This window comes from Oncorhynchus kisutch, linkage group LG3 (assembly GCF_002021735.2).
Source record: "Oncorhynchus kisutch isolate 150728-3 linkage group LG3, Okis_V2, whole genome shotgun sequence".
Taxonomy (NCBI): domain Eukaryota; kingdom Metazoa; phylum Chordata; class Actinopteri; order Salmoniformes; family Salmonidae; genus Oncorhynchus; species Oncorhynchus kisutch.
Window position 1 is genome coordinate 52,726,254 of NC_034176.2, and position 12,020 is coordinate 52,738,273.

Below are 12,020 nucleotides of genomic sequence, written 5' to 3' on the forward strand. Positions count from 1 at the left end.
GACCATCCATTCTGAGATGATGATGTCCACCTTCTCAACGGGCAGTTTGACTTCCTCTATCCTGCCCTTTATCAGAGTGACCCTGTCCTGCAGCTGGTTCGACCTGAGAGGAAACGAGACAGTGAAGAAAAAATATGTTATCTTTCCTGTTCAAAACATTTTTATTGCAATAATGAAACAAGACAATATGCGATAGTCCACAATTACAGCCAGAGATAAATTAAACAGTACATTAAGAAGCTTATATCCCAAAAAAACTAATTAAATGTTAAATAACGAAGTGTTGGGAGTGATGCTTTCAGCAAATAGGCCAAAACCATGGATCGGTCACAGTGTTCTACTCAACATTAGTTGTACTTTTACACTTGCATTCAACTCCAGAATAGAATAGTTGTAATCATGGTAACAAATCAATAGCTGTACTATGGTCTCCCAACAACACACAGCTTTTGTGTAATATTCTAAGGTTAAGACTTTAAAGGATGAGCTATGAAACCTAATATAACTCAAACGGAAAGCATTTGCATTTTTGCGCAGTCCAGGCAGTGCTGAGAGGGATAGTTTGGCCTGCTAATTGTTCTGGTACACATTTCTGTTTAACTCTTCTTTGTGTGGGGGATCTGCAGCAAATCGTAATTAATGTAGAGGTATGTGGAAGGGTCTACAGTCAATCACGGATTACAAAAAGAAAACCAGCACCGTCACGGACCAGGATGTCTTGCTCCCAGGCAGACTAAATAACTTTTTTGCCCGCTTTGAGGACATTACAGTGCCACTGACACTGCCCGCAACTAAAACATGCAGACTCTCCTTCACTGCAGCCGACGTGAGGAAAACATTTAAATGTGTCAACCCTCGCAAGGCTGCAGGCCCAGACGGCATCCCCAGCCGCGCCCTCAGAGCATGCGCAGACCAGCTGGCTGGTGTGTTTGCGGACATATTCAATCAATCCCTATCCCAGTCTGTTGTTCCCACATGCTTCAAGAGGGCCACCATTGTTCCTGTTCCCAAGAAAGCTAAGGTAACTGAGCTAAACAACTACCGCCCCGCAGCACTCACTTCCGTCATCATGAAGTGCTTTGAGACTAGTCAAGGACCATATCACCTCCACCCTACCTGACACCCTAGACCCACTCCAATTTGCTTACCGCCCAAATAGGTCCACAGACGATGCAATCTCAACCACACTGCACATTGCCCTAACCCATCTGGACAAGAGGAATACCTATGTGAGAATGCTGTTCATCGACTACAGCTCGGCATTTAACACCTTAGTGCCCTCCAAGCTCATCATCAAGCTCGAGACCCTGGGTCTCGACCCCGCCCTGTGCAACTGGGTACTGGACTTCCTGACGGGCCGCCCCCAGGTGGTGAGGGTAGGCAACAACATCTCCACCCCGCTGATCCTCAACACTGGGGCCCCACAAGGGTGCGTTCTGAGCCCTCTCCTGTACTCCCTGTTCACCCACGACTGCGTGGCCACGCACGCCTCCAACTCAATCATCAAGTTTGCGGACGACACAACATTTGTAGGCTTGATTACCAACAACGACGAGACGGCCTACAGGGAGGAGGTGAGAGCCCTCGGAGTGTGGTGTCAGGAAAATAACCTCACACTCAACGTCAACAAAACTAAGGAGATGATTGTGGACTTCAGGAAACAGCAGAGGGAACACCCTCCTATCCACATCGATGGAACAGTAGTGGAGAGGGTAGTAAGTTTTAAGTTCCTCGGCATACACATCACAGACAAACTGAATTGGTCCACCCACACAGACAGCATCGTGAAGAAGGCGCAGCAGCGCCTCTTCAACCTCAGGAGGCTGAAGAAATTTGGCTTGTCACCAAAAGCACTCACAAACTTCTACAGATGCACAATCGAGAGCATCCTGTCGGGCTGTATCACCGCCTGGTATGGCAACTGCTCCGCCCACAACCGTAAGGCTCTCCAGAGGGTAGTGATGTCTGCACAACGCATCACCGGGGGCAAACGACCTGCCCTCCAGGACACCTACACCACCCGATGTCACAGGAAGGCCATAAAGATCATCAAGGACAACAACCACCCGAGCCACTGCCTGTTCACCCCGCTATCATCCAGAAGGCGAGGTCAGTACAGGTGCATCAAAGCTGGGACCGAGAGACTGAAAAACAGCTTCTATCTCAAGGCCATCAGACTGTTAAACAGCCACCACTAACATTGAGTGGCTGCTGCCAACACACTGACTCAACTCCAGCCACTTTAATAATGGGAATTGATGGGAAATGTAAAATATATCACTAGCCACTTTAAACAATGCTACCTAATATAATGTTTACATACCCTACATTATTAATGTATGTGTATATACTGTATTCTATATCATCTACTGCATCCTTATGTAATACATGTATCACATGTATCACATACATGTATCACACTTTAACTATGCCACTTTGTTTACATACTCATCTCATATGTATATACTGCACTCAATACCATCTACTGTATCTTGCCTATGCCGCTCTGTACCATCACTCATTCATATATCTTTATGTACATATTCTTTATCCCCTTACACTTGTGTCTATAAGGTAGTAGTTTTGGAATTTTTAGCTAGATTACTTGTTGGTTATTACTGCATTGAATGAACTAGAAGCACAAGCATTTCGCTACACTCGCACTAACATCTGCTAACCATGTGTATGTGACAAATAAAATTTGATTTGACAAGTATATAAAGAAAAAAGTCCCTGTAGTTGAGGCACAACAAACAGTGAATTTGTTCCGACATATACCCAACCTACTACTCTAACATTGGTCAAAAGCCAAGTTATTTTGGGTAAGTAGGACATAATTGTTCCTCCCCTATGGCCCTTTCACACAGAGGTTTGTGTATTAACGAAAACCCAACCTGACCTGTGTGTGTGTGTGTGTGTGTGTGCGCGCATCCAGAGCACGTGTGTACAGATGAGGTGTGTGTATACACAATACATGCGAGTCCATACTGATGTGGTGACTACGAAATTGCACCCTGTTTAAATGATCCTTCCTTTTCTGACCGGCAACCCAGGGTATCAATCTCTGTGCATATTCCATTATCATGACAGCTAATGTTACTGGGGACAGAACAATTACTCACGGCCCAAGAGTGCATTTATGCAGCGCTGATCCTTATCTTCCGCTCCCTCTCTCGCTCGCTATCACATCCTCCCAGAATCACTCTCTAACATTCTCTCTATCCCCCCTCTCTCCCTCCCTTCTTCTCCCTCCCTTCAGGAGAAGGATACACTGTAATCTCATTATTGGGGTAATTTAGAGGACAATGTCAGGACACTGGGTGGGGGAGGGGGGCGTTAAGGGGTAGAAAGAGATATGACTAAAAGAAAGAGAGCGAGAGCGTTTGTGTATGTCCATGTTAGAGAAAGACGGACATAGAGTGCCATTCTTCTGGTTGCTTGTGGTGTTAATCCCCCCGTGGGTTAAATACACACGTCTCATCACCTTAAATCCATCTGTATCGGAGTAGCAGGATTATGCCACAACTCCCCCGGGGGTACAGGGCACTACAGTGAGCCCAATGATTCTAGCTTTATTACCTCATATTTTTAATTGTGCTTCTAAATGTCTTTGGGTGCGCCTACATTTTTCAAATTAGGTGCACACGTGCTCCTTGTAAATAAAACGTAGTTGATTCCACCCAATGTCCTGCAGCAAAGAAAATCTAATGTTGGTCAGTTTATTAGGTACACCACTCTGTTCACAAAAATGGTTCGCTCCTACAGACAGGCCACTGAGTATTAAGGCATTTTAACATTTTATTGACAGTTATGGGACTTGAATAATGACTAAATAATGACTAAATTATGTATACATTTAACGTAGAACTATAACTAAACAGAATACTACTCTGTCACTGTATGAAACTTATTATAATCACAACACTGAATATAATGTGTGTAGTTTTAGTTCTGAATTAGAACAAGGACTTTCTGTTCCTTGTTAGAAACGAATGGAGCTATCGTCAGACCGGCTGGAATACTGTGTTCCTTACAGGACATTCTGTCCCCACCCAGGGAGGGGAGAGACCTTGGGTTTGTAGTAGATTGTTTAACACGTGGCAGACAATGTGAGAAGGCTTGTGAACTATATTGCCATTGTATCTGAGAGGAAGAGGGACATTTATGACGAAATGTGAGGTATATAGACCAATGTACCAGAAATGATAAGGAGAACATTCCTGTGAATAAACATTTAACTATTGTAGACTGGGCCTCTGTCTGTCTTCATTTCTATCAGTATCTCACAAATCCTGATATAGCAGACTGAGTAGTTTAATTGAATTGGTTAATGAACACGAGAACTAAATTCTCCTGACATTGACACATTGTAATGTAGATGGGGAGATCGACGAGAGGGGTAAAGCAGAGAATGTGAGTGGAGGAACGGGGGGCTGGGAAATCGCTGCACCCAGGGACAAATGTGGTCTGGGGGCAGCATCACTACAACTAGTGCAGCACTACAACTAGACCAGCCAACGGCACAGTTCGATTGTATTTTGAGTGGAACATTCCTTTAAAAACCAATATGGTTCAGTGTTCAAATCTTCATCAGGGTGCTGTTCCTAAAGTATTCCTATCCGTGAGCATGGCTTTCAGTGCAGCTGGTTGAAAAATTTACACAACAACATTCGACTAAATCAGATAATTCAGTAGGGTCATCAAGAATCTCCCATTTTTCAAAGGCAATGACTTTGGCAACTTAACTCGTCCTGTTTTCTAATTTAAACATATGAGCGAGAGAGAGAGATTCCTGTCTGGCAAACAGTAACAATTATAATGAGAGCACAACTGATATTTTGGTTCACACACAAAAACAAAACAAACATTTTACATTTATATATACACACACACACACACACACACTGTATATATATATATAAAAAATATATATATTTTTTAAAAAGTCAATTTTGGCCATTTAAAGCTATATCGCCATCGGCCGATAACCGATATTCAATAAATAGGATGGAAAAGGGGAATCTAATGCTAATCTGAACCATTATCATGATGTGTCATTATTGTCACAATGTATGAAATCAACATTGGAAGAAGCATAGTTATTGGATATGTGTTATTTTGGATGGCAATTTACGAGAATTCAGTGTCGAAAAATGTAACTTTTTAATTTTCCCACTGTAAAACAGTATATCGGCATACATATCGGTATCTGTAAGTTCTCCCCCTCCCCCCAAAAGAAAAATTGTAATCAGACCCAAAATAGCATATTGGTCATAGGGCTGTAACAGTAATTGAATAACCATGTAACTGACAGTTATGGACGGAGAATGCAATGAAAATAATTGTTTAAATAGGCCTAAATTCATTCTAGTATTTTATTACATTTACTTTCATGTAGATAAACTTTACCTAATAGCAGGAATGTTTGCTACCTTTGTTTATTAAAACTTTCTACATTTCCTCCTCTTTCCAACTTTCCTTGGATGCTCGAGCAGCTAATCGCTAGATGGCGGGGGTGTAGAATGCTATAGGATATGGCACTGCAGTAACATTTTTTGCTGTTGATGGGTGGAGTTGATGGGTGGCTCGTTTTGATTGCTTGCTAGTAAATAAATAAATAAATCTATCTTTTAAAAAAGGTTGGATGTGTCTGACTAATTATTAATTATTCAACAGCAGTCGACAAGGTTGTTCTGGCTCTGAAGCCTATAATGAACTAACTGTCAAATGGACAATGCGCCAATCCTCTCCAACATGGCATGGTACAATTTTATACAGAATCTTTTCTTATTTTATAGACTAATCAACGCTGATCAGGCCCAAAAAAATCCCCGCAAAGTAGAATAGTAGCCTATGAACACCCATGTGGTAGCCTATCATTTGTAAAACATGCAATTTACTGTTTATCCCGGCCATTTGGTTACAGTCATTTATGTTAATTAATAACAGTAATTTACCATTCTCATTTTCAGAGTGGAAACGTTGTTAGCAGAGTTCAAAACCTGCTACACTTGTGAGGAACAAGTTTAGATTTTTTTTGGGCGCAACACAATCTGCTAAATACAGTGCATTTGGAAAGAACTCAGATGCATTGACTTTTTCCAAATATTGTTACATTACAGTCTTATTCTAAAATGGATTAAATACATTTTTTCCCTCATCAATCTACACAAACACAATATCCCATAATGACGAAGCAAAAACAGGTTTATACATTTTTGCTAATTTATATAAAATAATATTTACAAAAATGAAATATCACAGTTACATAAGTGTTTCAGACACTTTACTCAATAATTTGATGAAGCACCTATGGCAGCAATTACAGCCTCAATTCTTCTTGGGTATGATGAGACAAGCTTGGCACACCTGTATTTGGGGAGTTTCACCCATTTTTTTCTGCATATCTTCTCAAGCTCTGTCAGGTTAGATGGGGAGAGTCGCTGCACAGCTATTTTCAGGTCTCTCCAGAGATGTTCGATCGGATTCTAGTCCGGGCTCTGGCTGGGCCACTCGAGGACATTCATAGACTTGCCCGGAAGCCACTCCTGCGTTGTCCTGGCTGTGTGCTTAGGATCATTGTCCTGTTGGAAGGTGAACCGTAGTCCCATTTCATCAAGGATCTCTCTGTACTTTGTTCCATTCATCTTTCCCTTGATCCTGACTAGTCTCCCGGTCCCTGCCACTGAAAATCACCACCATCACCGTAGGTATGGTGCCAGGTTTCCTCCAGACGTGATGCTTGGCAGTCAGGCAAAAAAGTTCAATCTTGGTTTCATCTGACCAGATAATTCCGTTTCTCAAGCGGGCTTTCGTCTGGCCACTATCATAAAGGCCTGATTGGTGGAGTGCTGCAGAGATGGTTGTCCTTCTGGAAGGTTCTCCCATCTCCACAGAGGAACTCTGGAGCTCTGCCAGAGTGACCATCAGGAACTCTACATAAAATTCCTTCGACCTCATGGGCTGGTTTTCACTCTGACATGCACTGCCAACTGTGGAACCTTAAAAAGACAGGTGTGTGCCTTTCCAAATCATATCCAATCAACTGAATTTACCACAGGTGGACTCCAAACATGTTGTAGAAACATCAAGAGTGCTCAATGTTAACAGGTTGCACCTAAGCTCAATTTCGAGTCTCATAGCAAAGGGTATGAACTTATGTAAACAAGGTATTTCCGTTATTTATTTTTTACCATTTGATCAAATGTCTTAAAGACTGTTTTCGCTTTGTCATTATGGGGTATTGTGTATAGATTGATTAAATTATTTTCCTCATCAATTTCAGAATAAGGCTGTAAAGTAACAAAATGTGGAAAAAGGGAAGGGGTCTGAATACTTTCTGAATGCACAAATGATAATACTTCATACTTTCATTGTCAACTCATTATCTTCAAGCCTACTTTCTTGAAAGCCTAAGGTAGGCCAAGGTTTTTAAATACATTTTAAGGAAAAATAGTTTGTGTCTGACACATGCTGGTGGCTTTGATTAAGGGGTGCTTTTACAGCAGTTTGCGTGTGTGAGATTGCTGATTCTCTCTATAGGCCTACATGTCCATTCAGAAAGTTTCCTAAAGTAGCCTGTCTGGACTCCATCTGTTTAATAAGAATCAAATGCCTATTTTTAGTAACTTAGGCTACATTATTTCATTAAGATGTCCTCTCTCTAAAGAAAATGTGTTAATGCCACTGATATCGAATGACCTCCGCAGCACAGTTTGTGACGTTATGCAAATATTTCAGGAAAAGTGGAATTAAACTTCATTTGAATGGTTTGTGCGTCGAAATAGGATCAGTAATAAAAAAAACATATGCCAACCTGTTGGCTTTTCTGCATATCTTTATTTTGACTCCATTAACGTTGTGTCAACACAAAAACGCAATAGATCCTCTCCAACCTGGCATTTCTTAATTTATTGAGGAATAATAACAATAATGAAATGCTACGATAATAATGGTTTGTTTCAAGTAGGTTTTTATTAAGACGTATGTCTTCAAAGGGGGAGACACCCTGGACCCAAACTGTTACAGACCTATATCCATCCTGCCCTGCCTATCGAAGGTCTTCGAAAGCCAAGTCAACAAACAGATCACTGACCATCTCGAATCCCACCGTACCTTCTCCGCTGTGCAATCCGGTTTCCAAGCCGGTCCCGGGTGCACCTCAGCCACGCTCAAGGTACTAAATGATATCATAACCGCCATCGATAAAAGACAGTACTGTGCAGCCGTCTTCGTCGACCTGGCCAAGACTTTCGACTCTGTCAATCACCATATTCTTATCGGCAGACTCAGTGGCCTCAGTTTTTCTAACGACACCATTCTGTGCATTTCTGGCCCTTCCTTGGACACTGTGCTATCTAACCTCCAAACGAGCTTCAATGCCATACAACACTCCTTCCATGGCCTCCAACTGCTCTTAAATGCTAGTAAAACCAAATGCATGCTTTTCAACCGTTTGCTGCCTGCACCCACACGCCCGACTAGCATCACCACCCTGGATGGTTCTGACCTAGAATGTGGACATCTATAAGTACCTACAGTGCCTTGCGAAAGTATTCGGCCCCCTTGAACTTTGCGACCTTTTGCCACATTTCAGGCTTCAAACATAAAGATATAAAACTGTATTTTTTTGTGAAGAATCAACAACAAGTGGGACACAATCATGAAGTGGAACGACATTTATTGGATATTTCAAACTTTTTTAAACAAATCAAAAACTGAAAAATTGGGCGTGCAAAATTATTCAGCCCCCTTAAGTTAATACTTTGTAGCGCCACCTTTTGCTGCGATTACAGCTGTAAGTTGCTTGGGGTATGTCTCTATCAGTTTTGCACATCGAGAGACTGAAATTGTTTCCCATTCCTCCTTGCAAAACAGCTCGAGCTCAGTGAGGTTGGATGGAGAGCATTTGTGAACAGCAGTTTTCAGTTCTTTCCACAGATTCTCGATTGGATTCAGGTCTGGACTTTGACTTGGCCATTCTAACACCTGGATATGTTTATTTTTGAACCATTCCATTGTAGATTTTGCTTTATGTTTTGGATCATTGTCTTGTTGGAAGACAAATCTCCATCCCAGTCTCAGGTCTTTTGCAGACTCCATCAGGTTTTCTTCCAGAATGGTCCTGTATTTGGCTCCATCCATCTTCCCCATCAATTTTAACCATCTTCCCTGTCCCTGCTGAAGAAAAGCAGGCCCAAACCATGATGCTGCCACCACCATGTTTGACAGTGGGGATGGTGTGTTCAGGGTGATGAGCTGTGTTGCTTTTACGCCAAACATAACGTTTTGCATTGTTGCCAAAAAGTTCAATTTTGGTTTCATCTGACCAGAGCACCTTCATCCACATGTTTGGTGTGTCTCCCAGGTGGCTTGTGGCAAACTTTAAACAACACTTTTTATGGATATCTTTAAGAAATGGCTTTCTTATTGCCACTCTTCCATAAAGGCCAGATTTGTGCAATATACGACTGATTGTTGTCCTATGGACAGAGTCTCCCATCTCGGCTGTAGATCTCTGCAGTTCATCCAGAGTGATCATGGGCCTCTTGGCTGCATCTCTGATCAGTCTTCTCCTTGTATAAGCTGAAAGTTTAGAGGGACGGCCAGGTCTTGGTAGATTTGCAGTGGTCTGATACTCCTTCCATTTCAATATTATCGCTTGCACAGTGCTCCTTGGGATGTTTAAAGCTTGGGAAATCTTTTTGTATCCAAATCCGGCTTTAAACTTCTTCACAACAGTATCTCGGACCTGCCTGATGTGTTCCTTGTTCTTCATGATGCGCTCTGCGCTTTTAACGGACCTCTGAGACTATCACAGTGCAGGTGCATTTATACGGAGACTTGATTACACACAGGTGGATTGTATTTATCATCATTAGTCATTTAGGTCAACATTGGATCATTCAGAGATCCTCACTGAACTTCTGGCGAGAGTTTGCTGCACTGAAAGTAAAAGGGGCCGAATAATTTTGCACGCCCAATTTTTCAGTTTTTGATTTGTTAAAAAAGTTTGAAATATCCAATAACTGTCGTTCCACTTCATGATTGTGTCCCACTTGTTGTTGATTCTTCACCAAAAAATACAGTTTTATATCTTTATGTTTGAAGCCTGAAATGTGGCAAAAGGTCGCAAAGTTCAAGGGGGCCGAATACTTTCGCAAGGCACTGTAGGTGTCTGGCTAGACTGTAAACTCTCCTTCCAGACTCATATCAAACATCTCCAATCCAAAATCAAATCTAGAGTCGGCTTTCTATTTCGCAACAAAGCCTCTTTCACTCACGCCGCCAAACTTACCCAGGTAAAACTGACTATCCTACCGATCCTCGATGTCATCTACAAAATAGCTTCCAATACTCTACTCAGCAAACTGGATGCAGTTTATCACAGTGCCATCCGTTTTGTTACTAAAGCACCTTATACCAACCACCACTGCGACCTGTATGCGCTAGTTGGCTGGCCCTCGCTACATATTCGTCGCCAGACCCACTGGCTCCAGGTCATCTCCAAGTCCATGCTAGGTAAAGCTCCGCCTTATCTCAGTTCACTGGTCACGATGGCAACACCCACCCATAGCACGCGCTCCAGCAGGTGTATCTCAATGATCATCCCTAAAGCCAACACCTCATTTGGCCGCCTTTCCTTCCAGTTCTCTGCTGCCTGTGACTAGAAAAAATTGCAAATATCGCTGAAGTTGGAGACTTATTTCCCTCAACTTTAAGCATCTGCTATCTGAGCAGCTAACCGATCGCTGCAGCTGTAAATAGTCCAGCTGTAAATAGCCCACCCAATTTACCTACCTCATCCCCATACTGTTTTTATTTATTTACTTTTCTGCTCTTTTGCACACCAGTATCTCTACTTGCACATATTCATCTGATCATTTATCGCTCCAGTGTTAATATGTTAAATTGTAATTATTAGCCTACCTCCTCATGCCTTTTGCACACAATGTATATAGACTTTTTTCTACTGTGTTATTGAGTTGTTTATTGTTTACTCCATGTGTAACTCTGTGTTGTTGTCTGTTCACACTGCTATGCTTTATCTTGGCCAGGTTGCAGTTGTAAATGAGAACTTGTTCTCAACTAGCCTACCTGGTTAAATAAAAGGTGAAAAAAACAGAATTGTGACCTCCCCTTTTTTTGACCCCCCTGAACAGTTATGTCGGTGACCATGTACATTGGCCTGGCCAATTACCGTAACCTCAAATTCCAAGACCGTAACAGCCCTAATCGGTCGGGCTCTAATTTTAATTACATACAGTGCCTTGCAAAAGTATTCATTCCCCTTGGCGTTTTTCCTATTTTGTCGCATTACAACCTGTAATTTAAATAGATTTTTATTTGGATTACATGTAATGGACATACAAAAAAATTGTCCAAACTGTGTGCAATCTAGGTGTCACATGATCGCAGTATATATACACACCTGTTCTGAAAGGCCCCAGAGTCTGCAACACCACTAAGCAAGGGGCACCACCAAGCAAGCGGCACCATGAAGACCAAGGGGCTCTCCAAACAGGTCAGGGACAAAGTTGTGGAGAAGTACAGATCAGGGTAGGGTTCTAAAAAAATATCCTAAACTTTGAACATCCCACGGAGCTCCATTATTTAAAAAAATGGAAAGAATATGGCACCACAACAAACCTGCCAAGAGAGGGCCGCCCACCAAAACTCACGGACCAGGCAAGGAGGGCATTAATCAGAGAGGCAACAAAGAGACCAAAGATAACTCTGAAGGAGCTGCAAAGCTCCACAGCGGAGATTGGAGTATCTGTCCAAATTTAAGCAGTACACTCCACAGAGCTGGGCTTTATGGAAGAGTGGCCAAAAAGAGCCCTTGCTTAAAGAAAAAAATAAGGAAACACGTTTGGTCTTCACCAAAAGGCATGTGGGAGACTCCCCAAACATATGGAAGAAGGTACTCTGGTCATATGAGACTAAAATTGAGCTTTTTGGCCATCAAGGAAAACGATATGTCTGGCGCAAACCCAACACCTCTCATCTCTCCGAGAACA

General features: G+C 42.2%; 1 protein-coding gene across 2 annotated transcripts in view; it reads right to left on the reverse strand.

The window, feature by feature from the left end:
- Positions 1-12,020, reverse strand: part of prmt3 (protein arginine methyltransferase 3) — a 112,871-nt gene that overhangs the window by 81,264 nt on the left and 19,587 nt on the right. For both annotated transcript variants that reach the window (XM_020476602.2, XM_020476608.2), the window contains exon 10: positions 4-103. In XM_020476602.2, coding sequence (XP_020332191.1) covers positions 4-103 — 100 coding nt within the window. The remainder of the gene's footprint in view (positions 1-3; positions 104-12,020) is intronic.